At 45.5% G+C, this 27,895-nt stretch overlaps 1 protein-coding gene across 1 annotated transcript in view; it reads left to right on the top strand.

Moving 5' to 3' along the window:
• Positions 1-26,605, top strand: part of grk6 (G protein-coupled receptor kinase 6) — a 39,291-nt gene extending 12,686 nt beyond the window's left edge. The window contains exons 3-16 of the mRNA XM_006631941.3: positions 4,925-5,037; positions 7,213-7,290; positions 7,859-7,959; positions 8,726-8,818; positions 9,836-9,899; positions 10,695-10,835; positions 11,580-11,770; positions 11,860-11,897; positions 12,956-13,045; positions 14,590-14,798; positions 15,204-15,341; positions 17,420-17,557; positions 19,351-19,485; positions 20,647-26,605. Of these exons, the coding sequence (XP_006632004.1) occupies positions 4,925-5,037; positions 7,213-7,290; positions 7,859-7,959; positions 8,726-8,818; positions 9,836-9,899; positions 10,695-10,835; positions 11,580-11,770; positions 11,860-11,897; positions 12,956-13,045; positions 14,590-14,798; positions 15,204-15,341; positions 17,420-17,557; positions 19,351-19,485; positions 20,647-20,697 (1,580 nt within the window). The 3' untranslated portion in view covers positions 20,698-26,605. The remainder of the gene's footprint in view (positions 1-4,924; positions 5,038-7,212; positions 7,291-7,858; positions 7,960-8,725; positions 8,819-9,835; positions 9,900-10,694; positions 10,836-11,579; positions 11,771-11,859; positions 11,898-12,955; positions 13,046-14,589; positions 14,799-15,203; positions 15,342-17,419; positions 17,558-19,350; positions 19,486-20,646) is intronic.
• Positions 26,606-27,895: the final 1,290 nt, after the last annotated feature.

Genomic DNA, 27,895 nt, shown 5'->3' with positions numbered 1-27,895 from the left:
TACCATTGTTGGTACATAGGTTTTCTAAAACCATGTTGACTGTCCTTTAGGTTCCTGTTGGAATACCATGATCCTCTAATTTGGTTCAGTTCTAATTTCCATGGTCTCTATATAGCTGTGTTTTCAGGTTTCCATAGCCTTGCATGTAATAGAAATATCGTATTGGCCTATGATAACTTTATTCTGGTTTATCACCGTTTATAAACCAGGGATGGGTGCTAAGTGAGCAATTTCCCCATCAGTGATGGGAACACGGGGTGGAGCAGTGGCTCTGTGGCTCAGGACCTGTGCCTGTGGCTGGAAGGCTGCCGGTGCGTATTCGCGGCCGGCAGAGGAATCCTACTCTGTCGGGCCCCTGAGCAAGGCCCTTAACCCCAACTGCTCCAGGGGCGCTGTATAAATGGCTGACCCTGCGCTCTGACCCCCAGCTTCTCTCCCTGTCTGTGTGTCTCATGGAGAGCAAGCTGGGGTATGCGATAAAAAGACACATTCCTAATACAAGAAATTGTATATGGCCAATAAAGTGATCTTATCTTATTAATCATGTCTTGAGTGACTGCTGAAAAAGTTTTGTGAAAGACGTGCAGATAAGACGCCTTGTATCCTTAAGTACAATTGGTAGAATGCCATCAGGCCTTGCGGTTGTGTACCTCAACTGCTTCTTATACCTAATATTTCTGCCTTTTACATGCTTAATGTAGAACTTTTCTTTTCTTGCCCCGAGAGATGTTGCCAGTTGCTTTCTAAGTAAACAGCTGGGTGAAATTCTTTTAATTCATCAGCCAATTCCTTTTCATCACCTGAGAGGCTCCTTATCAGATTCAAATACTGAGAGCTTTATCGGCATGACCAATGAATCACAGTGTTGCCTGAGCAGAAACAATTAACAGAGCATTCACGGTTCCCTATCTTATCTCCGTTGTCTCCTGAGACACTTGACTACCTCACCTCCTCTGTTCTTTTACTGTTAAGCTGAATACATGCCTTCATCTTGTTTCATTTTAATAGGAGCTTTCTTTCTCCCTCTCTTTCTGTATTTGTTAAACTTCTTGGACACTGCTTCGTTGAGTTTGATTTCTTCCTGGGAGGAATCTGTTCTTGAGTCTTAATCACTTAGTATTTCTTTACTGTTTCAATAAGACATTAGATTGATTTGGAATTGTATTGGAATGCTTACTCGTTCAGCTGTCCCAGGAACATTAGAGAAAGAAAAAATGCACAAATGACAAACAGACATGGACAATAAATTTAGACAAAAAACGTTATAATAAAGCCAAGACAGGACATAGTGCAAATAGTGCAGTACCTTAAAGTGTAGGTGCTAATTTGAACTGTTTATGATGCAGACTGCTTGGGGGAAGAGGCTGTTTCTGAATCTATTTGTCAGTGTTCTGATGCTGTGATTCCTCCTACCAGAACCCAGGGGTGGAAACAGATCGTGGCCAGGGTGAATTGGGTCCCGAAGTATAGCTCGAGCCCGGTTGTGGCAGCGGTCGAGGTATATCCAGTCGGTGTGGTATGGTGGAGCCACAGTACAGGACAGAAAATCCATACAGAGGGTAGCTCAGTCCCAGTGATTTTCTGCGCGGAACTCACAGCCCTCTGTATGGCTTTTCTGTCCTGTACTGTGGCTCCACCATGCCAGACCGTAATACCAGCGGTCAGGACACTCTCAATGGTAATACAGTAAAAACTGGTGAGTGTTGTCTTGCTCATCCCCCACTTCTTTAACGGTCTCAGGAAGTGAAGGCACAGGTGGGCTTTAGTGAGGATGGTGGCAGTGTTCTCTGACCAGCTCAGCCTCTCGGTGATCTGGAGGCCGAGGAACCTGAAGGTGCTGACAGTTTCGCCTGGAGCCCCCTGAATGATGATAGGTGTGCGACGTCCTCTGTGCCTCCTCAAGTCCACTATAATCTCTTTTGTTTTGCCGATGTGAAGTGTGAGGTTGTTGGTGTGGCACCACTCCACCAGCCCTGCTGCCTCGCTCCTGTGGGTGGTTTTATCATTGTTGCTGATAAGACCAGTTACTGTGGTGTCATCAGCAAACTTGATGATGCTGTGGGGGCCCTGTGTTGAGGATCAGAGGGGATGAGGTTTTGTTTCCAACAAAAGGTTATTGTGCAGTTATATGCATGTTCCCATTTTTTTGTGAGAAATACTTTTATAGAACTACACGATGACTCTTAAGTGCAGGCCAGCAGTATCCCATCCCTGGCTTTTGTGTGTGAATGCAAGTATCCGTATATCTGGGGCTGCCTGCACCTGTGACTGTATTTTGTTTCGTCTTCCGAGAGACACTACTGTAACTGTAGTTCACGGACTGCTTCAAGACGCGCTGCGTGGCCCTTGAGGGAAACTAAAACCATAATAGCAGCCCAGCTGCTCCGCAGAGAAACGGAAGCAAACTGGCGAAGAAATTCACCGTCAGTGAGTCACAGATTTCAAAGGGCAAAGAAACAAAAAGACAGTATTGTTAAGGCATTTGAACACAGAAAGAGAAACTCAAAAGTTGGCTTGAGGGGATTCTTCACTTCCTATCTTCAGTGGTTCACATTCCTGACAGCCGTTATATACTGTATACGCCCTTATATATGTGTTTTCCGGCAACAGAATGATTGGTTTTGAAAGACAAGCGTCTCTTTAGTTCTTAATGTCAGGTTTTTTTTTCTCATAGTAGTAATGGCATGAGTTTTAAAATATATAGCGCTTCACAGTAGTGTACAAGAGCAGAAAGTGTATTTCTAGCATACTGTTGCCGACTTCTGCCACATCTGATCAGACATAAACCAAACTATATCCTGTGTAAGAATAAGAATGACCTTAGATAGCTCCAGTTCAAAACACTGCACAAACTTAGCTTGACATTTTTATGTGTTTGCATATAGTCTGTGTGTTGCGTAGCGCAACCTGCACTTAAGTGGACTTCACTCTCCTTTATTTGAGATCTTGGTCTTCGCAGGAGATGCTGTCTTCTACCTTTCTGATGAGTCCCTTACGGATTGAGACAGTCAATGAACCTGATAATCTCATCCATTATTCAGGTATTGGTCTCTAACAGAGCATTCAGGAATTCGCCCTCTTGCGACAGTTTGTCGTCGGAAACACCCTCCTGCCCGCCCTTGGTTAGCAGGGTGTAGCAGGCAGAGGCCTGTGAGGAACAGTTGTGAGGCTGCGAGTCAGGAAACCAACAGCTTCCGTGTTTACTGAAGAAGAGAGACGAAGGACAGCCTATCGAGGACCAAGGCAGCGAAGACAACATTGTACACACAAGCTTCCTTTTGTGTGGTCCGTCTGATCTCTTGGTCCTGTCAGACTCTCGGCCCTGCCTGAATTCATCCACAGCAGCTGTCTTGCTGCAGCCCTCTGCTCCTACCTGTTAAGTGTAGCAAAATATTTTTGTTCCACATTAACGCGGAATATATTGGACATCTGTCAGTAATGCTTTGTGTTTATTGGTGTCCATTAATGAGAGCTAATCAACATCAAAAAGCAGCTGGTTTGCTTGTTAGTACATCTGAATGCGTTATAATTAACCGATTCTTCACATACGGTATGATGTGGCATTTTAGTGCTTTGATGTTGCATTTCGCTGCTGTCTGTTTGAATTCTGTGTGAAAGGCTTGTAATTTTCCAAAACAGAGTTTTGCAGCCACAGAGTTACCTGTAATCTGATAAACTCATGTGAACTTCAGTTTTCTGTCATGCAAGTTTAATATTTTTATTTTTAAATTAAGTGGATTTGTCTTATGTGCTATTCAAGTCTGGTAATAATCTGCTTGTGTTTCCTTTGCTTGTTTGCTGGCTGATACTTCAGTCAGGTGGTATCAAACTGAAGCCAAGAAATATTAGAAAAAACAACAACAAATGACTTGTTGAAATATCTAATATAGTCTTATTGCAAGACTGGACATCTTCACATGTCACGTCAATGAAGACAATTTTACGGTTTCGTGACATGTTAACCCCCCAGGTCTTCCCATGTTACTCCCGTATTTCATCCCCTGTGATAATGTTTTCCCTTTCTCATCACCGTAGGAGTGTGAGGCCAAGCTACCAGTCAAGTATGCTATTGTCCACTCTGTGCTTGGGGTGCTGCCGGTTGCAAAGTCTTTGTCGAGACTTGCAGATGTGCGCGAGAGCAGGGCTCTTGCCTTGCGCCATCTTCGTTCATGGCGAAAACCAGACACTGGTTTGCTCCTTCCAATGGCTATTCATCACTTGAGTATTACTGACCGTGCTTCTGTTTCAGGACCTCTTATTGCGGATGGAAAGCAACTGGTTTATCGCTTTCTAAACATCGCAGCGTAACAAAGCAGAGAGGACAGGAACTGAAATAACAGTCTGGCGAGTCAGCTACAGGTGTCGGTTTGCATAAAACCTCCTGCGTGTTTGCATTAGCCTTCACGCCACATGCAAATGTATTGTTCTAGTACGCCTTGATTCGCACTGGAGGCAATACAGGGAGAATTTCTGTTCCGTACCCTTGACATCGGCAGTGAACATGCCTTGTTTATGCTTAACAAGCCATAGTGACATTGGCAGCCGTCCTCCTGTGTTTCTGTGAGGACTAGGTTTTTACCTGTTAAGTCCTTTCTTTATGATGTCGTGTGTGAAGGGTTCATTTGCTTTAATGGGTTTTTAGCCATGCCGACAGTTGCGGTTTACTTTATGCGTGCTAAGCGCCCTGCAACATCGGATCAGAAACGGATCATTGTTGTTCAAGAGTTCCGTGAGAATTTTAATAGGTTTTGGAAGCCCAGTGATACATTCCTATCTGTAGCTTAACAAACGTGTGCAAGTCGGAGTGGCTTCTGTGGGGCTGCTGTCTGATTGCCAATGTAGTGAGGTTGTTCCCTTATTCAGGGGCTGACAGCTCTGTGATGTCCTTCAACTTATTCCGCTTTGTGCTGTGTCAATTCCACAGAGAAAGACTACCACAGCCTTTGTGAGAAGCAACCAATCGGACGTCTGCTTTTCCGGCAGTTCTGTGACACGAGGCCGGAGCTTGGGCGGTGTGTCAGATTCCTGGACGCTGTGGTAAGGAGCACGATGACGTCCGAGTCTGCCATGCTATTATTTTTTATTCACATAGAGCTCAACAGAAAGTAGTTCTGGGGTGGGATGTATTGGTAAAAGTTTTTTTTTTTTTTCGAGATTAAATAATAGACAGGAAATCCTGGGCAGGAAATCTGACTTTTGGGACTGAAGGGTTCACTAACTGCGTCATTGTACCACCCTTGTCTGCCTCTCCCTCCCCCCCTCCTCCTCCTCCTCGGTCCAGCTGGTCCTCCGTGAACAGTACCTTGAGCGGTTAGTTCTGTTTAGGTCACATCTGTAAGTTTCCCTCCCACCCACTCTCAAGGGACTCTGCTTTCTGCTGTGCACTTGTTTATTTAAGTTCTCCCGATGATAAAATCAGGCCAGATTTTCAACGCTGCTTGGCAGATATGGTTGTCTGTGGTGTGCTGTGCCGATATCGGCTTGGCAGCCAGTCTCTTCTGGCTCGGTGCTATCCCCTCACTCGTCTACCCCCGTGACAATATGGGAGGTGGGCTTTTGCATACATCTGGGTTTCAGCAGTACTCCTGTCCGGCTTCACATGCAGTGAAGCAAAGCTCCCGGTCTCCAGTCTAGGTCTGCTTGTTTACTGTTGCCTTGGCTTGTTTTCTGTAATAAGGAAGATGTTTAACCAGCCTTCGGCAATTATTTAGGTAATTTCCAGTAGTGTGACATAGATGGTCATACAGCCTGCATAAGGAGGTGGGTGCAGTAGGCTCTCTCCTGTAGAGCTGTTCATAGAGTGTTTCACTGTGTTGTTCCTGATTTATGCAGAATGACTTCCAGTGCTCGTGAGTGTCGGAGTCCTGGAAGGTGCAAACAGGCTTGTTTTCTCTTAATGGTGGTGCATGTTGAGAAGTGGTGGTCTTGCCGTTTTAGTGTCAACAGGTGAAGAGAAATTTGCGAGCGGTGGTGTAGGACACATGCGGGTTTAAACAAGTCGGCTTATGATTCGTTTGATTTATTCTGTGAAGGCTTGTAGCTCAGCAGACGTTTTAAAAAGGGACAAGACTTCCCATCGGTTTTAGAGCGTTTCACAAAATCCCGTTTCATTTCAAATGGTTGTCATGTTTTTCTTTTAAATGGATTTCCAGCTACAAACCCTGTCGGTTCTGCTCCTGAGCCCTGCATGAAGATCTATTTGCTGTTTGGGAATATGATTCTGGGGGGGGCTCAGCGTGCTCTCAGCTCGCAGGGGGAAGAAAGCCCCAGAGCTCAGTGTGTGTGCTTGACTGGAATGGCTCAGGCCGAACGGTGACAGGGATCCCCCTACCGCTGGCACAGAGCTGGCCAGGAGCCACAGGGGCAGCATAGGCGTGAGTCAGGCAGTCCTGGGCTTGGCTGTGCCTGTGCCTTTGCCAGGTGCCCTCGAGGCTGCAGTACTGCCAGTGAGAGACGCACAACAACAAAACTAATTTGTTGTTTATTTGTGAGCACTTTCTAAGACACTCAGAACGTCCAGTTCAGAGCTCTATGAATCATCCAGGTGATGCCAGACCTCCTGTCGTGGCAAAACCACAAATGAACCAAGCGCGTGGATGTTGGAGGAAAGCCAGCTTGTTGCTTATTCTGAATTGGGAGGACTTATAGATCAATTGACGATTTTGAGCTTTAAGAAAAGAAATTGCCAGTGGATGTGCTGATCAGAGTCCCAGTCTTTAATTCTGCTGAGAGGTACAGAAGGCCTTGTTTCTGCTGAACTGAGTTTCAGAGCAAGTTGATGCCAATAAACCATTTTGAAAGCCCCAATGTTCCACCTGCAAATTGTAAATCACACATCCGATTCTTGATGACTGGTTTCAATTAGTTTCAAACAAAACTTCCATCGTGAGCTTTTAATTTGTTGTTGGCAGGATAATAAACGTCTGAAACAGAACATCTCCAACTAGGGTAACAAAGAAAACTATAAAGGCACAGGGCAAAAAAGCAAATGGCATTTCATCCAGTACATTTTCTAAATTGTATCTTAATTACAATTTACAGGAGACCTACCTGAATTGAGGAAAATGTGAATATTGTGCTGTAATTTAAATGAAAAAGAAAAGGAAGCCATAAAAACAATTTCTTAGTTCTACAGAGCTGTAAAGTTTTCTGGTGCTCAGAAGGTCACTTAGTAGCAAACAGCATCTTTTATTCAATTTTCTCTTCAAACAGGCAGAGTATGAAGTCACACCAGACGAGAAGAGAGAGGAGTGTGGACAACAGTTAATAGAAAAGTACTTAAACCCAAAGGTACAGCCTGCAACTCCATGAGCAATGCTTACCTCTTATTTCTGTGCTTTTTTCTCAGATTATGTTATACCTGCTGTACTGTAGCACATAGTCATGCAGTTTGTTACTGAAGTTGCATTTTAAGTGCTGCACCTTATTGGGTGACCTTATTAGAAAATACCCTCTTCAACAGTACTATCCTTTTATCTCAGTATTAATGATATTGACAGAAACCAAAGGATCAGATCCATTGGATTTTCTTCTAAGTGTGCAAAGTTCTTTTTACATCCATACAAAGTATGTAAAATCGCTGCAGAATTGATAGACTGCTTTTTTCAGTCGGCGGCACATAAGAGCTCTGAATTTTTGATGAGTACGAGCAAACTTGCATTTTGTGTTGGGGAATGGGGTAGAAAGAAGAAGAGCAGTGGGCTTTACAGTCTCTAACTGCAGCCTAATTGATAAGGCTTGAAAGTGTTATGGCAGTTTTAAAACCTCATGTGTTTCCTTGGCGCCACTCGCCGGAGTGCCCCGAGGGCATCGGTGAGCACGTGGGCGCGGGCAGTGAGTGTGCTGTGTCGCCCCGCAGTCGGAGGAGTGCGTCCCGGAGCTGCCCGAGGAGCTGGTGGCCAGCTGCACGGAGAGACTGCAGCAGGAGCCCTGCAAGGAGCTCTTCAAGAGCTGCACCAAGTGAGTGGTTCAGCAGGCACCTTCTCTTTCGAGAGAGGAGACACCCCCCCTCCCTCCTTCCCTCCGTCTCCGCCTCTGCCTTTGTTACGCTGTTGTCCAGGAAGGTATGAGCCAAGCTTTCCATCTTCAGGTTTTCAGGGTGTGACCCTACCTCCTAATATATTGTGACTTGTAGGTGTGGTGTAGGGGGGTGTAGGTGATGGATGCGAAGAAAGACATTCATTCTGGCAGAGAACACTGCTAAAATATAAGGGGAAAGTATTGTTTATTGTGGGAAAATCGAATGTAGGCTCAGCTGCTGATTAAAGGGACATTGCTGTACTGAGCTACTGAGGCAGCAGACAATACCAGTGTCTTCATAAGTCAAGCCTTAGACACACAGGTTTCAGGCAGTAAGCGTTCAGGCTTAGTTTAGTCCTTCTCGGGGCTTGGCAGCATTTCCGACTCGCCACCTCGGAATGAACCTGCCTGTTTCTCTCCCATCGGTGAGTACTGGGGGAGGACTGGATTGTTAAGAACACTGGGGGGAAAAAAAAGGAAAGAGAGAGAGAGAGAACTAAGACGGTGAAATAAGTTACGGTGCTGGGCCGTTGAGTGATTGTGCGGTCAAGAGCAAACGTTAAACGCGGAAAAGCATCTGTCGAGTGTTAGCTGTGCTGAACTGCTGAAGTCGTGCAGAAGGCTGGCATGCGGTGCTCCAGAGTCAGGGCCATACTGTTGAAATTAAAAGTCACAAGGTGTGAATCCCTTTCGTTCCTCATTACAGGCTGATCCATGACTATCTCAGCGTGGCTCCCTTTGCAGACTACATCGACAGCATGTATTTCAACAGATTCCTGCAATGGAAGTGGCTGGAGAGGTATGTATTCCCCAGCACCCGGCTCCAGAACAAGTAGCAGGCCATCGTTTTCGAACAGGCCGTTTCTGCTGGGTGTGTTTACATCTAGTGGTTTGTGCAGCTGTTGATGGCCGGGAACTAATGGCGTTGATATTTTATTCCCGAAGCGGTTGTTTGGTATCTAAGTAGTGGGTTTTAAAACGATGTCTTGCCCAGCACTAAAGCTGCTGATTTTCCACATTGATGAAATGTTCCCACTGGTAATCCTGGGGGACCCACTTCTCTTCTGTATTTTGCTCCGAATGAGTTCTCGTCTAATTAATTTCCATTTTTCTGTAGGGGCCACGTGTTTCAATTTGCTTCCACCTCTTCAAAATGTTAAGTGGGGTTTTCTAGCCAGTATCAGCCCCATACCAATTTCATTGTTCCCTCATGCCTGCCGCATGACCAACAACCTATGCAGGAGAAACAAAATGCTCATTGTAGGCTTATCTGATACAGCTCTGTTCACCATCCGCTAACAAGAGTTGTTAATTCAGAAATATCAGCAAATAAGCTGGGGAGAGGTGGTATGAAGTTCTGTCTGCTGGAGGTATTGGAAATGATCTGCTAAGTGAGCAAGCAGATCAGTGAAGTCATCAGTTAGTTAGAGATTTAGAGCTCAGCAGGAAGGACAATCAGCAGACTAGTGGTCCTCCAGGACTAGGAACCACTCCTCGGTGCAACATGCTGTCACTCTTTTGTCTGTTCTTCCATTAATTGATTACTTATTAATCACTGTGCATTCATAAATATGGGTAAGCGAGAAAGGCTGAATGCTTTGGAAACAGTGCCACTGAAATCGGGTATCCTTCAGGACTGAGTGCCAAAACGGGAAACCTGAAAGTCCAATCAAGCAAGCGGATGAGTTGAATTCGTCAGATAACACTAATGGGTTTAGAGCTCTGCTCCCCCGGGACTGGGGTGTGGGATTGCTGCCTTAGCCGAATGAACATGTTCTCAGTCCGCTCCAGCTCCGATTTCCTCTCCGTCTTCTAGGCAGCCGGTGACGAAGAACACGTTCCGCCAGTACAGGGTGCTGGGAAAGGGAGGCTTCGGAGAAGTAAGCGATTCAGCTTCCACACCTTCGTTTCTCTTACTTTTAACAGAAGCTGTGCTCCCTCTTCTGTGTAGTTCAGTTTTGAGCAGGGTCGGATTTTTACAGGTATTTTCCATCAGCAAGTGATGAACACCTAACAGAACAGGTGATTTGACTTCCAAACAATTAGGTCGATTGAGTCAGAGAAGGACCTTGTAGCTCTCAAGGGCTGGAAATCTCTGTTCCTGCACTTGTGTTTCAGAGTAAAAGTAATCTGAACCGCAAAATGCAGTCCCCCGCCCACTGAATTGCTCTCCTCCAGAGTATGAGGTTTTATCCCATCCTCTGACAAAACATCCATGCCTGTAATGTAATTACACCAAGAACCCACTGATATCTATTAAAAATGTATGCTCAACTCCTCAAACGAAAATGAAACGGAAGATATGTTTTGATGCCTGTTTATAGTACATTATTGAAATGACCACTCTTGTTTGGAAATGTGGCCATCTGGATGGACAGGGAAGTGAGCATTCCCTAGGCCATGCGTGATAAAATTCCCAAGGAGAATCTGACGTCAGACACCATTTTAACACAACATAAGGCTGGGGTCTCCAGGATCTCCTGGTGGCGTCATGATTATGGCTGTCGCTGTATGCTTAGACATTTAAAAACATGAACTTTACTAATCCCCGTGTGAATCTTTCCCTGCATGAAATTGCTGAATTAATACTATTATTGCTTTTTTAATAGTTATACTAATACTTATTTTATTGCTGTACAACGTAAAGATTAAATCCATAAACCTCCGAATTGCAGGTGTGTGCGTGCCAGGTACGAGCCACGGGGAAGATGTACGCCTGCAAAAAGCTGGAGAAGAAGAGAATTAAAAAGAGGAAAGGGGAGTCCATGGCACTGAACGAGAAACAGATCCTGGAAAAAGTGAACAGTAGGTTTGTAGTAAGTACATGGGAACTGTTCTAACTTTGCTTGAGGTTTTGTGTCGTCTTGCTCTCGGCGTTGTTCAGGAGAGACCCGGCCTTTGAGGGGGAGCGATGTGTTTAGATGTGGAAGAGAAGGAGGCTGTGACGCGGTTGTCGTGGTCTCGCACGAGAGGGAGATCCTCCCAGACAGCTGCTTTCTGTGCGCTCCAGTTCCTCCTCCTCCTCCTCCTCTCCTCGACAAGTAGTCACTCCGTCCCTGGGAGAGGCCCCGTGCACCCTCCTTCTCGGACACGGTCTTCCGAACTTCTCCCAGTTCCTCGGGGCGTAACGCTGCAGAGCAGGAGCGCGGAGCAGCCCTGAACCCGCCGCCCCGCGAGGCTGTTGTGATGGTGAGCTGTCACTCTTGCCACCAGTGCGGCGTCAAGCCATGCAGGGGCAGCATGACTGCGCACTGTAAGGAAAAAAGACAGCGGATTAGGTTTCGTTTAGTGGGTTTGTTGTGGGGTCAGGCAAGCCTTGAACAGTTCACTTGGTGGTCTTGGCAGTTTTTTTTAATCAAGAGGATTAAAGCGTCGAGCGTCTCCAGATGTCATCAAATTCACAGGGTTTACAGATTACATGAGAGCACTTGTGGAAGTTTTGTGTCACTGGCTATACACAAAAGTCCTAAGTGATTATATTAACATGAGATACACAGAAAGGTTTGTGCTTCACTTCAGTGAATTTCTTTTTCGTTTTCTCTTTATTTCTTGCCCTGGAGGTGAGTTTGGCATATGCATATGAGACTAAAGATGCCTTGTGCCTTGTGCTGACTCTGATGAATGGGGGCGATCTGAAATTCCATATCTACCACATGGGGGATGCTGGCTTTGATGAGAACAGAGCCGTCTTCTACGCTGCTGAGATCTGCTGTGGTCTGGAGGATCTTCACAGGGAGAGAATAGTGTACCGGTATGTTTTCGAGCACACCTGAATGAGTTCGTTTTTACTTTAGCAGACAACATTAAGACTTCTTTTAACTGCTGGTTTATTTATTCTAGGGACCTCAAGCCAGAAAATATTCTGCTGGATGACCACGGTGAGTGAGAGTAAAATTTAAGATAATTAGGGACAGTTGCTGGACACAAATATAATCTGATTTACCTGCTCTGCCAAACCTAGGCTAAAACCAGGGTAGTTCTCCCTCTCCATCTTACATCTTAGATTCTATCACTTTTGCTCTAGTAAATATAACACCAAATGTATCTTGTAAAAATATTTTATACCATTAAGTATGAAAAAGTATATACATATATAGAATATACAATTTAATTATGAATGAAAAATTAATTTAAAAAATCACCTTGCCTCCTTTATTACTGTGCTTCGTATTTGCCTATAACTTAAAATATTCATCTTTTAAAGTCTTTGTCTGACACAAACATGTCATATTCCACCTGGTCATAGAGAACCCAGATACAACAGAAGGATAATAGTGCCCTACTTGGAACATAGTTTGTTGTAAAAGATTCAACTTTTTTAATCTACAAAAACAGAACTCATGTTAGGGTGTTCCCCTATTATTTTTGCAATAATAGATGCGTGAAAAATTACAAAGGATTTCTATTGCAACAAAGTTCACCAGAATGATTCACATAATCCAAATTGCATGAGTGTCGCCAGTCTGTCATCTTTTGCGTGTGCAAACTTGGCAAGAAAGAATCGTGTGGGTTAGTGCTGTTGCTTTTTTGGGTTTGCCATCCCCCACATCTCCTGTAGATGGTGCCGCTGTACTGCCGCTGTGCCTCTGGGGAGGGCTAGTTACCTCTGCAACATCCATTTCTTCATTTTTTCTTCACAGGAAGCTTCCTGCTGAGCCATTTTAGATAACCTGGATAAATGAAAGTGTTTCCCCTTCACGTTTCAGGGGTCGGTTTCCTTTCAGCAGGGCTTGCACTGCGTTCCATTACTGTCTTCACTGAACTGGTAGGCAGGCTCTGGAAAGAAAGATGCGTGTCTGCTTAGTTGAGCAAGTCCGTAACGTTCTTGGCATTTGAACACACGTTCCTGTTTGGAAGGAGATGACTAAGTTGAGTTAAAGAATATGAAAGTAGCGTATGAGAAGACCCTTATGCTTGAGGGCTCTTTCCCTTTCAGGACACATCCGTATCTCGGACTTGGGGCTGGCAGTACATGTGCCCGAAGATCAGACAATCAAAGGCAGGGTTGGCACAGTGGGCTACATGGGTGAGTTTATTTCTCCCTTTATACCTCATTCCACTGCGTTGCCCCCTGCTCATTGTCTTCATCATGTTTTTGGAGTGTTAGTAATAGCCACATTTATAAATGAATCTTCAATGTCGGAAATTCGTGTCCTCTTTTGAAATGTCACCGGCAGCCTGCCTGCTCATCATCAAATTACGCCATACTAATTCTGAAGTGTGCCTGGTGAAACTGGGGAAAAAAAAATCCCTCCTGCATATGCCTGCCTTAAATCCTCAGTGCACAAAGTAGCCTGTCAGCTCTCAGACATCCACGCTGGTGAAAAAATTGCCTGGGCTCGACCTGGCGGCGTGAGGGTCTAAGACCGTTTTGAAAGGACTTGAGGTCTATGCAGAAAGCAGGACCAGCCCTCTGCCAGGGCCAGCAGCGTGCGCGCCTGCCTGGTGTCCTGGTCCCGTCCGATCTCTGCAGCTCGGTGAGGCTGGGCCTGGTCAGCACCTTGCAGATTAACCTCTGGAGGGCTCCAGGTGACGCTGGGCCAGTTTCTTTGACACTGTACAAAGCCATTGGAAGGGCAGGTGCCGACTTCGCAGGCTGTCATGTCCCATCACCCTTTCCAGCTTCAGGATACAAACTGTGCTCCTTATTTCATACGTGACAGTCCTGTGAGTGTTTTAGAATGGGTACAACGCTTTCATTTTTTAAATTTCATATCGAGAAATGAATAAAGCTTTGAACTACATTTTTGTGCTAAAAAACATAGGAGTGGGAGCAAATTTCTCCCATGTAGTTTATTCCTCATACATATTCAACAAAGTCTTCATTGCGGGTTTACATCTCAAACATAACTAGAGCTGCAAGTCCTTCAAGTTCCTTGTGCTATTTGTTAAATCCAAGAATAACAGCATGAAGTCCACTTTCACCCATACCCACCAGTCAAAGAAAACATTTTTAATGTAAACAGTATGAAATCCCGGGAACAAGGCTCCGTTCCGCTTGACCGGCTTGGAGGATCAGCGTGTGCCTTACCATAAAAGGGGCCGAGTAGCTGAATTCAGAGACAGACTGTTCCCTTAGTGCTCTGTATCGGTACAGCCAGTGCTGCAACCAGAGATTAGTGCCTGGGCCACCGAGCACTGTTATTAGCGTTCGCACCCACCAGTGGCTTATGACACATTATGTCTCGGAGATAAACATTTATGCACGAAGGTCAACCAGTGAATACCTTTTAAGCATCTGTTAAGATGGTGCATAGTCCAGGAGCAGTGCTACCTGTCCTGATGACTCTGTGGAACCGCTGCCTATGAATTTAAAGACACTACATTACAGTATGATTGAATATTTCCGTAGACGTTTTCATGCAGGTCCACTGAGTACTTTGCATATTCATTTCATTAGCTAGTGTCCGTTTCCTCATATCTGACTGCAGTCCTGGGAACAGACGGGTTTGCAGTCTGTGTTTAGGAGCACCGGTTCCCGTCTTTTTAAAATGCGTAGTGAAAGGGGCAGGCGTAAGACTGTGGGGCCCTGCTCACGCGTGTGCCTGGTTCTCTTTGGCCCGTGTGCAGCCCCCGAGGTGGTGAAGAACGAGAGGTACACCTTCAGCCCGGACTGGTGGGCCCTGGGCTGCTTGCTGTACGAGATGATCGAGGGCCAGTCCCCCTTCCAGCAGCGCAAGAAGAAGATCAAGAGGGAGGAGGTGGAGCGGCTGGTGAAGGAGGTGGAGGAGGAGTACTCCAGCAAGTTCTCCGAGGAGGCCAAGTCTCTGTGCAGGGTGGTGGGTGTCTCGCAGCTTCTCCCCGTACCTGCGCGCACACACACAATATCTTGCTCCTCTGTATACTTGTACATGGCTGGAATGACAAATAAACATGAACTCAATCTATGAATTGGCTTCATTACTCTGCTCTCCTCCCCACTGAGAGCTGGTGTGTGGTGAGCGTTCTGGCGCACTATGGCTGCCGTCGCATCATCCAGGTGGGGCTGCACACTGGTGGGGGTGGAGGGGAGTCCCCATTACCTGTAAAGCGCTTTGAGTGGAGTGTCCAGAAAAGCGCTATATAAGTGTAAGCAATTATTATTATTAATAATAATAATATTATTATTATTATTGATATTGTCTGCTGCTGTAAAAGAAGTTGCCCCTTGGGGATAATAAAGACACTCTCTCCTGTCCACCCAGCTGCTGGTCAAGGACCCCAGCGAGAGGCTTGGCTGCCGGGGTGGCGGGGCCTCAGAGGTCAAGGCGCACCCTCTCTTCCGGTCCATCAACTTCAAGCGGCTGGAGGCAGGCATGCTGGAGGCCCCCTTCATTCCTGACGTGAGTGGGCCACAGGGCGAGCCGGCCAGCCCCGGCGCCCCCACTCTCTGTGAATGCCGCAGCCGGACTCGTTTCGTCTGCTAGGCAGCGAGCAGCCCGCACGCGATGAGCAAGAATGCTGCGCAAGTCTTGCTTTTGGCGTCTGCCACTTTGCCCGTGTGGAAGGATCACTGCAACACGTCATGTACACTCACTGGCCAAAATATTAGGAGCCTGGTTTTGGTTGTTTCTTAGAAATGATGCTGCTGCTCTGGAGTCAGTCCAGAGAATAGCAACCAGGTTCCAGGGCTTAAGGGAAGGTCCTATGCTGACAGGCTGGATGAGCTGAACCTTTTCAGTTCTCACAAGCAGAGAAGGTTGTCAGGGGACTTGATGCAAGTACGAATGGTCCTGAGGCCCATCGATGAGGCCAACTCATTGTTGTGAAGTGCGCTGAGCAGTGAAACCCGAACCAGCGTAAACAAGTGGAAGTGCGCTTAAAACAGAAGAGACACCTCTTTATCCAGAGGGTTCTGGGAGTTCAGAGAGGATTATGGAAAAGGCTGTCCAGCCATGTTGTTAAAGCTAATACCCTGGATTCTTACACATAACCAACTAGTTCAGGCCCTTGGATCAGTTCACTATTATTTACTAAATGGGCTACACTAGACAAATGACTTATTCTCCTTTGTGGCTGTTCTTAAATGCTCCGGACACAGCAATCCCCAGACCTTAATCCTATTGAAATTCCACCCAACACACTACTATTCCAGCTTCAGTCCTGCTCAGTGAGATAAATGTTTGAGAAATACATACCAATTCATGTTGAAGCTGTAGGCCCAACATGTTGTGTGGTGGAGGTCTCATCTGTTTTGGCCAGTGAGTGGTTTGAGAAGGACAACTGATCTTCTCAAACCTTGAACTAATTTCATGGATTTGTCGACTTGCATGCATACTGCACAAACACTTAGACCTTAGCCTGTTACAGTACAAGGAAGTCCTGAGGCAGACATTAGTAAGCAGCCTGAATAGAAACTCCAGTGCAAAACAATAACAGTCTGTTAAAGGTCTAAGTTACTTTATTTCTCCCAGGCACATCCTGTCTGAGTCTCTGTATCCAAATTGTCTGCTGCCACTTTTTTACTTTGTCAGTTTTAATATTGTTTAATAACTATTTTCCTGTAGTTGCCTAACAGTCATTGTTACCTTTACAGCTTCCTATTTTTTATGTTGCAAGAGAATTGCACCACTGTTGCTCAGACCGAGTGACAGGGTGATTCATAAATAATGCAACATTTTCAGATCATTACAGAATCTCGCAGAAACTTGAACTCTGAAAACCGTGCATAAAAAAACTACTATTAAGACATTTACAGAACATGTAAAACCCCATCTTGCTGAGATGGCAGTAGTCCTGTTCTCTCTAGAGCCACCATTTTGTTTGTATTCCAGTGATGTGGCCTAATGCTGTGAATTTACTGAGTGGGGTCACAAACTATATAAGTATATGTGAGCTGATATAACTTGCATTATACTGCTGGATATTAATATGCTAAAACTAAAAACTAATTTCAGTCCAGGGGCCAGTCCTTTACCTGGTTTGCGAAGGCAGATCCTGTTGGGCTGTGTGCAGTAATTTTAAACAAGGTGTAGACATCTGCTATTGCTGACAGTGGATGTGTGCTGGTACCTGCTGCTGTGGATTCCTCAGCATGCTGTTAGGTGCTAATAGGGTTGCAACTTTCCGTCATCACCTGGAGTCATACCCCCAGCTCAGTAACGTATGTTCTGGGGGTCTGGGGGTCTGGTTCAGATGACGCCTCACCTCTACATGCTCGATAGTCCCGCAGCTGAACTGCAGGGGTCAGCTGGTGCATCACAGGTGTGAAAGTAGCTTTTCCTTATCTCCCCAGTAACTCCCTCTCGGTTTTGTCCAGCGCTCTGACAGTGGTACGATGTGTTAGGATAAACCTTTCCAACCTCGGAGGTGTGCACAAGCCCGGGCCATTCCTGTGTTTGATCTCGGCCTGCTGTCACCGTACCCTCTGCCTAAACCCTCGGCACTCAGCCGCTGTTCGCTCTGTGTGCGCCCCCTACAGCCCCAGGCCATTTACTGCAAGGACGTGCTGGACATCGAGCAGTTCTCCACGGTGAAGGGAGTGGAGCTGGAGCCCAAAGACAGCAGCTTCTACAGCAAAGTCTCCACGGGCAGCGTGTCCATCCCCTGGCAGAACGAGGTGAGACCAGGTTACATGGCTACTGCTTTGTTTCTGTTTTTTATTGTCTTCTCTGTTCGAGTAATACGGATGGCGAACGGTGCCTTGTTCAGGCAGCTATAAAAAAAACCTAACTCTAAAATAGCCCAATAATACCGTGACCTTTACACCGAACAATTGGTGCTCTTGAAATAATTATTTTCTTCGTTCTTTTTTTAACTCCAAATCGGTGAAAGCACAGCATGTATTCAAAATGTTTTTTGTTGTTGTTTTCTTTCATGCTGGGGAAACAACTATGCTTGGTGTGCTCCTGTTCACACATTAACCCCTTACCGATTAACACAATGCTTTGTGTGCCCAGCCAGATTAACACTGTTACTGTGCCAGGGGTACTCTCTACTGTTTCTAAGACCTCTCCCGACAGAATAGAAATTATTATACTGTAGTAAATCTCATCTATTTATTTAAGTGATACAGTCCCCAAGTGGTTCAGTTATAATTACTCGTAACGTCTCCTTCACCGAAGGACAGGTTTTATATTGAACAGGAGTACAAATTTTAGAGTTCAAACAGATAGGGATGTGGACGGACGTGGCAGCTGGAGCTGTGCGTGAAAACCTGAGGAAGGTTCGAAGACGGGAGGGGGCCGTTCAGCCATACGGCTCATTTGGTTAAAAGCAGGTTAATGATCCAAGACATTTATCCGTGCTCTGCCTCGAAGCATTCCAGAATCACCAGCAGGCAAGGGGAGTGGATAGGTACAGAATGATGTGTTGTCAATCTTGGGGGGAAAATCCCCTGGTTTAGCCTGGTGCCCCTTGAGGTTTTAAATGTTGGAATGAAATCTTGTCTGTTCCGAGCAAACAAGTTTCATTTCCCTTAATCCGAGTCTAACATTCCTTTCGAGCTGGGCTTTTGCCTGGCCGTTCTGCTTCGCAGTCGCCTCTAGAGGGACCACATCGCTGTGCTTGGCCTTTTACATGATTCATTCGTTCATTCATTTATGAATTCATTATTCACGATTCATCGTTCAGTTCCTGATGCCGTCGCTGCACTGTACATGGAAGGTACACAGTCGGAGGTGCTTCCCGTCTAACAGTCCCCACTGACCAGCACACCTCCGGTGGGGTCTCGACCTTCAGAGAACGGTTGTCCGCTTGAAATGAGAAAGGTCACAAATAATTTGAGTTAGTTCGGCTCATCTAGCTCATTTGTTTTTTTGTAGCTAATTAATTCAAGGTCTCATCCAGCCGTTTCTTGAATGAAACCGGAGTGCTGGCTTCGATAACGTTCCAGACTCCCACAAGCCTTTGCATAAAGAAGTGCCTCCTGCTCTCCGTTTTAAATGCATGTCCACATACTTAAAATGTAGCTAAAAAGAGGGGAGTCCCATGAACCAGAAAGTAAGAGAACATTGCACAGAACAAGTGAGGTGGGAGTATATTCGCGAGTATATTGGGCGGAGTGGTGGCTCTGTGGCTAAGGATCTATGACTGTGGCTGGCAGGCAGAATCCTACTCCGTTGGCCCCCTGAGCAAGGCCCTTAACCCCAACTGCTCCAGGGGTGCCGTATAAATGGCTGACCCTGCGCTCTGACCCCCAGCTGGGGTATGCAAAAATACAAATTTGTAACGCAAGAAATTGTATATGGCCAATAAAGTGATCTTATCTTATATTCTAAGTTTTATTTTTCGTGACGTTGAAACTCGATTCAAACAACAGTATGAGCAGCTGTAGGCGCTTCCAGCGCCCGGTGATGTCAGTACGAATGGAGAACCCGAGACCTGACAGGCCTGCTGCTGCTTCTCCCCCAGATGATCGAGACGGAGTGCTTCACAGAGCTGAATGTGTTCTACACAGACGGACCGGTGCCGCCAGACCTGGACTGGAGAGGCCAGCCGTCGCCGCAGCCCAAGCAAGGCCTGCTGCAGAGGCTCTTCGGGAGGCAGGTAGGAGTCAGGGCTTCCCCTGTACTGCAAGAAGGAGAGGCCTCGCGGTCTGGCTCAATCACGCGAGCAGCTCCGACAGAGAATGCGAGCACAGCACAGCGAGGAGTGCGAGCAGGTCACGCAGGATTCAGCTCGAGCACTCGAGAAAAAAAAAGGCTTGATGTTGATACCGCGGACTGTAGAAGGGTATCAGCCCAGCTGGACGGCTGTGCTGTATTTGAGCTAGGACTTCACGTGACAGGGCAGGGTCCTGTCTGCGAGGAGAGTCCCGTGCACTTTCTTTTGATCACGGTGAAGAGGACATGAAATCCAGGGTGTGAGCTACGCTGTGTCCGTTTGTAGAGCAGTGGAGTAACACTGTTTGTCCTAGCCGTAAATCTTCAGCTTTGACAAGCAGGGCTCCGTTTCAGGGTAGTGGTACATTCACATTAAACCACTTCAAACCGCGCCGCTGCCTGCCCAGCTGATTGCAGTACTTCTCAGGGCAGCAGGCATCACTTCAGACACGTCCAGGCTCAGCAGCACGCAGCGAGTTGGGTCTGGAGAGAGCTTGGACTGCGAGAATGGGAAACGCAGGGTAAAAGACTGTACCGCTGAAGCATGTTTCTCAGGTGCCTGGCTGGAAGGAAGTGGTCCATACAGGAGTTGAATCCCGATAGGAAACCTATCTCCTTGGTGTCCCATTTCCATAAGCCCCAGGACGATCGAGCTCTTGGTCAAACACTCAATAGATGAACATTTTACTGAACAGGAGGGGGATAAAACTAAAACCTTGTAAATCGTATCGGCCTTTCTTACGTGGCTTGTGAGTAAAACATGCTGTTAATGTTAGCTGTTCTTCGCAGACAACCGTAATGAGAAGACTGAACTTTCAGGCACAGGAATTTGGTTCAGTGTGGCCACTATTGGTGCCCAGGACAGCTTGCCTGCGTTCTCTCAGGGGCATCCAGTGGAGCTGGTACCCTCTGATGTATGTCTCTCTTCGACATCCGGAGCATTTCATTGTTCCAGTTGTGCAGGACATTGTTCACATTTCATTTCTTCCAGCTCGGTGTGGTTGCCTAATCTGGCTGACTGCATTTATAGCATTAATAGCCACTGTGTGCTTGACCGTTAGTTGCATGCTTACTTACCCACGCCTGTCTTGGCTGCCCCCTACAGGACTGTTGTGGGAACTGCAGTGACAGTGAGGAGGAGCCTACGAGGCTGTGAGTGAGTCTGTCCAGCACAGCCCACTGGAGGACTGTCCACACACCACACGGGATTCAATTTGTTTACAATTTTTGCACATTTGTATTTTTAAGATAATTCTATATAAATATGGGAATGTATATTTTCATTATGTAGCCATACGGTAAATGTTATTTAAAAAAGTCATGTTATCGTATGTCAGGTGAGGTATAGCTACACCAGAAAGGCCAACCCTGCTAAGTCTCTAAACTCAACCTTCTTACTTGCTATTCTTCTTACTTGCACATATTAGCAGAGCTTCTGATTCCTGGTGCTTCCTCCCAGAGTTCTGCTTGCTTTTAAGAATTCGGACACTGTGATGCCTGTTTGACATATTTGTGTTTCTTATGTTGAGGGTGAAATCAGTTGGTCTTAAGGCCACTGGCTGCGTCTCAGCTCCTATCCTCTTGCCAAAAGATTAATTTTATTTCTCCGTGGTTGTGTACCCAGTCATCCAGTCCTCATCAAAGTCGATTCAGTCACACAAGCACAGCAGTCGTAATGAAGCGTGTCCAACATTATTTTTTCCCTTAATTTTAAAGCTTTTCAAACTGTAGTTGTCCATGAACTTAAAAAGGTGCTGCCTGTATGCTTGGAGATGGATGGACAGAGGAGGTGAAACGCCATTACTCAGAAGCTCTGTATGTGCAGTAACTTGTTTGCAGTGTAGTAGCTAAAGTGCAATTGTTGCTAGGATACTTGAGACGTTTCCTGAAAACAAAATACTAAAAAAAAAAAATCTTAAATCTATTATTTTTCTATCCAACTTTTAAGCGTTTTAACTTGTGCATTTCTTTGTGCGGTATCGCAGTCTCATAGAGAGTACTTTCCTTAAGAGCATTTGAAGAAATACAAACTGTTCTTTAATGTGGTATGTGGCATTTATGAGATGATAGTGATTAGATATGCTCTTTAAACTGTCAGTTTTAATCTGAATTTGCAGAATGAACAGTGTTCAACATTTATTCCACTGTATCTGACCTCCAGGTACATACGAAATACTTAGCAGGGTTGGGCAGGAAATTCTGTTGGACAGGATATTCAGTCAAGTAACCCATAAAGTGAAAGAAAAGTCTTGTAAAGACCGTTTTTATTTTGGAGGTATGTTGATTTTGTTTTTACGGTCAGTGCGGTGACGATGTATCTCCCACTGCATTGCAGAAACATGCTGTACTCTTTCTCTGTATTTTTATTTTTTTATTTAACCTAGACAATGTTAAAAAAATGTGGACACAAACTGAGGTCTGGCTTTGAAAAAAGGTGTGTGTGTAAAGGAGAGAAGCAACTGAACCTGCAGTTCCTGGAGCCGTGTAGGTTTTCTCTCTTGGGAGTCCTGACTTTCCAGAGGTGTCCTGAGGCAGGCTGTGGAAGACTTGCCTATAAACCATGCTCTCCGCAGCGTTCCTGCCGGGACAGACTGTGTTTCCGAAGGCCCCTGCAGTGCATTCGGGCACGGGAGTGCGGCCGTGCACAGCCGGCGTGCTCTCCCGCTAGGAGACAAACTCGAGTACGCGTCGCAGAACCCTTCCCGGCGGCAGCGTGCAATTCTGATCGTCGTCAATTTCCGTCTTCCAGATTTAGTTGGTTTTTTTTTTCTGGATGCTAGTTGTAGGTTCTTTTTGTTTAATTGACCCTCGTAGGATAAAAAAAAAAAAAAAAGCCTGCCTCGTAATTCAAAGTCGGTCAGCTCCTGGAAAGAATTAGAGCATTTCAACTTTGAGTAAGAAGCAGGTGGTAAATGTCTACTTCAAAAACAAACATGTGGTTAGGACATATACACCTTTGAAGACGTACAGAATGCTTTGGCACCCTGTGTTCTGCATCTAGATAAGTTTATTCAGCAAACAGTATGTCTGTGATACCTCATCTTAGTTCATTAAACACTCATTCATACTAGTACTTAATAAAGATATTTTGTTGAATTAATAGAAGCTGCAGGGTGCCATTTCATAATGTTTTTCTCCAGTATGTTGCCAGGGTGCCATTTCATGTATTACAGCCTGTGTATTTTTTTAGGCTTTTCCACGCAACTGATTTTTTTTCACACGATGAAATATTGATTCCTTTTTAACAAGAACAGACTTGTGTTGTTTTAAAGCGTTGTTTATTTTAAATGGGGTTATGCGGTAAATATGTCACAGTTCAAGGTGCCTTGAAAGTGTTTTTTTTTTTTTTTTTGGGGCTCAGCCTGAAAAGAATTCAAAGCAGAATAGGGGTTCAGGGGTGTGAGTGACCGGATATATTCAAGACAAAGGGGTCTCTCACTGCCTTGTTTCCGATGTTTCCTTTGTTGTGCGGGTCTCTCTGCACTGTGAAGAGACAGATTTGGAAACTGGGTTTTTCCTCCTTGACATCAGTTGGGACAGCATTGTCACTGAAGAATGTGCTGTCCTGAGACCTTCAAGAAAAAGCCCTGTAACCTTTTTTTTTTTATTGCATCAGGTATTCAGTCATTCACGTTGAAGAGAAAATAACCTCTCTTACCTGGGCAAGATTCATATTCAGAATTGTCCAGGACATCTAGGTGTACATTTCTCCAGAACTGAAGGAGTAAAATCCTGATGTCCTGTCTTAGTGTTTTACAGTTTTTTTTTTCCTCTAACTTAAATACATTCCAGTCTGTAATGTACTGTACAGTGTAAAATTATTCTACTTTGTGTTTATTTAGCAATAACCTGGATAACGATGTATAAACTAGTGCAAGTCTGAATTTAATTTTCATTTTGTAAATGTATTTCTGAGCCAGGCTTCAACACTGTGAAATGGAGGGAGAAGTTATCATTTCTGTTGCAGTTGTCACATTGCTTTGCAATGCACTGATGTTCATCTGTATATATGTACATGTGTGTGTGAGAGTGTGTGTTTGCGCAATGTATACGTATCCAGTACTGCTTGGAATTATTGGGATGCTTGGTGATGTCATGCCTACGTAACTCCTCTCAGTTCTGAAACCTGCTGTGCATGGATATACTGTATGTCTATGAAACCTAGATAGCATTTAAAGTGAGTTTCTCGAGCTGAGGATGAGGGATCTTAAGCACAAAGAGATGTGATGAGTTCAGATAGAGGTGAAGTCTGTTACGTTATCCAATGGTTTTTAGTAAATCCCGGCCAAGAGACCAGCGGAGATGGATGGAACCTCATCTGTCACAATTATAAAGGGCAGTAATTTGCTGTTCATTCTGCCTAGTTCGTGTCCTTTGGCAGTTGTCTTAATTCTAATTGCCAGCTGTAATTCAATTTAACAATCTAGCAGCAAGTATTTGCTGCTTATACTCTACTCATTGTTTGTATGGGGAGATCAGAAACGGGGTAAACCCTGTGTTCAGCTGCGTGTCCTAGCCCTTCTGATTTGGAGGATGATCCCCAAGGCAGGGGATCATCCGGGGCTGTGACCCCCCCAGACGCAGGAGTGAATCATGGATCCACCTGCCTCCTTTTGGGCTTGTGTCTCGTGTGGCAGACGTCCAGTCCTACAAGTCCTGAGAGCCCTGCAGCAGCAGACTAGTGGAAATGAGTATCTGCTGCACTTGTTACTTTCCCTTGCCTGGGATTTCCTTAAAGCAGAAATGATGAGCACATGTGGACTTTGATTATTCCATTACATTACATTTTAGGTGAGCAGCCACTACTACAATAATTTAGCTGTTGCCCGTTCCAAAACCACAATTACTGGTTTACTACTCTGAGGACAGGATATTTTTCTTTTCCATTAAAAAATAAAACTACAAAGTGTGCTTGAGCTGTAAGCTCCCCCCTGTTCCAGAGAAATAGTATGGCTGTAATGCCCACAAGCAGCTTCCTGCTATATTTCAACGTTTCCTTGACATTTGGGGGATTTTTGTTTACAAGAAATCTCACACTGGACGTCCCGGAACCTTCAGTTTCTTATGGAAAAAATCAGGGACTGACACTCATTACTCAGAAATAAGTTTTCTACCAAAGATTTTGCCTCGAGAAGTACGATAAGCTTATTTCTGAGCAGCTCAGCCTTGAATAGGAATACGGGACAGTTTCTGAAGATTTACTCTCCTGGGTCTCTTCAGATTGTGATCAAGTTGAAAATGAAAAGTGACCTTGCACAAATCTCTGTGTAGGAAGGTAGCATTCACTGTAACTCATGACACTGTACATCGAAACTGAAGAGCTGAGTGTTTAATTTCATGAGATACGAACACGGGGATAATTTAGAACCAGTCCTTTAACTGTTATCCGTTGCAGAGCCTTTCTTTGTAAACATATCTGTGCCAAGCTGGGGGGGGGCTCTGCTGACACTGAGGCTGTTGTTGAAAACACTTTTCCTTTCCAGCGTTTTGTTTAAAAAAAGGTTATTCTTTCCTACGACTGCCTTGATTTTGTTTAACGTTCCTCAGGGTTTCTTGCTTACATGCCTAAAGCAGGGGTTGTCTAGTTTTTTCCCCCAGTTGTTTATCTGTAGATGCATGTGATTGTGCGTCGTGAGGTGAGACTTCACGCCATCATGCTTATTTGGCGTGCCGGTATGTAACAGTATGTCCCAGGCTGTCACCGCAGTGTAAACCTGTGTCCAGGGAAAGCAGCGTCATCGGCGGTAGATTAACCTGGCCCTTTGGGGTGGGGAAGAGCAGGCAAAGGAGCAAGGCAAGAGGCAATGACATTCATAGCAAAAGAGGTCTGGGATGATGACCACATCAAAGTCCTCTCGGAATCGCACTGGGGAAGAAAATCCTAGACCCCCCTTGTTCAGGTTTTAAAGTCTCTGAAATAAATGCAGTGGGCGCGTGATCTTGAGTGCTGTAAGTTTCTGTTTTGTTTTGGAAGTACGCTCTCTTCTTTTTGTCACGCTCTAATGGGTTCATGTCCTGTTTGTACCAGAGGGGTGAGAGAGCTGTGTATCCTTTCAAAACAACAGCGGACGTTCTGCCCGGTGGAGTGAACATTGCTTTGGTCCTGGAAGCGAGCAGGTTTCACGTGCGGACAGGTGTAGAAGGGCTTCATGTGCCGCAGGTACAGGAGAGGTCACAACTGGACAGTTTCTCGCTGAGCTTTCTGTCCCTTCTCTCTGGACTTGAAGCTCATTTGCCGTGCTGCACTTCTTGTACCTCGACGCAATGATGATGTATAAGAGAGACTGCTGTCCCCGTGACTGTCGAACCACCGAAGCAAATTTCACTTTAGTCTGCAGTCTGCGGATTTTGTTTTGTGGTTTGGCCCACTGGTTTTCAGAGCCTGTAATTAAACCTGCCCAGTATGGTATCAGTGCCCTGAGGAATGAGAAGAGTCCGTGGTACTGACAGAAGAGTGCTCTGTGGAATCTGCCACTTAGGCTCTCTTTTCCAGCCCATTGTTCAAACACATGTAGAGACTGACAGAAACGTTCAGTATTTTGTTCCATCTATTTTTTATCAAGTCTATGAGCTGAGAATGTTGTGTGTTTTTTTTTTTCCTGCACATCTTGTGCTCCAGTTTTGTAAAACCCTCGTACACCATTGGTTATCAAGGCCGCTAACTTTGCTAACTTTGCGTCAGTGTTTACTTTAGTCTTTGCCCCCCTAACAAACATGTTTTCGGAGCCCCAGGACTGTGCCAGCCCTCCGTTAGAGGGAATGGAAGAACAGTTTAAACGCAGAGCTGGAATGGCCTTCGCAAAGGATGGCTCACGTGCTCAGTGTGGTGGAATTGCACCCCTCCTCGTGTCTCTCTGGTGTGATCCGAGTGTGTGCCTGCTCTCCCCCGAGCTGCTGTCCCACAGCCTCGGGTCGGAGCAGAATTCCACATGTGCCTGTGACGTTGTGTGTTGGCCATGGCCCCTCACGCTGGCCTTCTGTGATACACTTCTGAGTTTGGAAATATCTATTTTTTTCTGGCATAAGCACTGTACTTAAAAATAAAAAGGTTTTTGTTTTTTTCAGTCGTCTTTTCCCGTTTGTTCTGCCTGGAGAGTTTTCGATGGCGGTGACTTGGTGCAGTGTCGCTGAGATGCGAGCCCTGCGTCCTGGTGGCTCATCTGTGACGTACTGTATGTGTGCAAGACGTGAGGCTCGGGGTTCTGTGATGTCAGGAAGCCAACACTCTGCACAATCTGGCTTAAATTTGCAATCAAACTGAATTGGCTGTTTATTTTTCTCATAACTGATATAATGTCTATAAATACTACTAAACCCAGTGTCCTGTTTAATTGGATGATGGAAGTTAAAATAGGCACAATATTATCCAGATTTGACAGCGCAGGACAATGTGAGGAATGGCTAATGGTTTTATTTTTATTCAACGCCGCAGCTTTTCATTACCAGAAGGACAGTTCTTCATTTTTGTGGACAGCAGTAGGGGGAACAGTGTTTATGGCTCTGGGTTCATAACTGGAAGGCTGAAGGTTCGAATCGGTGGTGGAAAGGAGTTATGCTCTTGAGAGAGGTGCTTCAACTGCACTGTTCCAGTGAAATGCACAGTGGCTATCAATGGGTGCATATGTAAGGCGATTTGGATAAAACCATCGATCACATTAATAATTTTTTATTTTTAGTTGACTGTATCCTAAATGTCTAGGTTTGCATGATGCAGCATCACGATTCCACAGATCACTGCTTTGCTATATAGGGTTGTTAGCAGAGGGATGGGTTGAAGCTGGTGTAACTTAATGTAATAAAGAGATAAACCTCACATCCTGGTTTCATTGCTGGGCTTGAATCATGCCCTGATTTGACCTGGTCAGTCTCTTGATGAGCAATTGAACTGAATCCCTTTCCCATTCTCCTCACAGGAGGGTCAAAGACATTTCGTTCATTTCACTGGACTATTCCATTAAAAGCAGGAATTATCCTTGTTGTTCTTTGATGAACTCTTTACAAGGTAGCACTTCACTGACATTTTTGCTTTCGGTTCAAAGCTTTTTTAGTGAAAGTCTTTCACATCTCTTTACATTCCAACGAGCAAACGTTTTACCCACCTCACCCATTTTATTGTAGGCTGCCCCTTCACGTTCATCGCAGGCTCCTGTGATGGTCTTGCGATGTATCCAACAGCTTTTTCATCTTCTGTCCTGAACTCACCTGATCTCGGAACCGAGCAAGGATGGGCCTGGCTGGGAGCCCTCCAGGGACATCCACGCTGCTGCTGCTGCCAAGTAGGGTGATGGCGGACCAGCAGGGGGTGCTATTTCCTCTGCTTCACAATGTCGAAACCAGTGCCTCAGTACTGTGGC

The sequence above is a fragment of the Lepisosteus oculatus genome, chromosome 11 (assembly GCF_040954835.1).
Source record: "Lepisosteus oculatus isolate fLepOcu1 chromosome 11, fLepOcu1.hap2, whole genome shotgun sequence".
NCBI classification, from domain to species: domain Eukaryota; kingdom Metazoa; phylum Chordata; class Actinopteri; order Semionotiformes; family Lepisosteidae; genus Lepisosteus; species Lepisosteus oculatus.
This window is presented reverse-complemented; position numbering and strand designations above follow the sequence as displayed.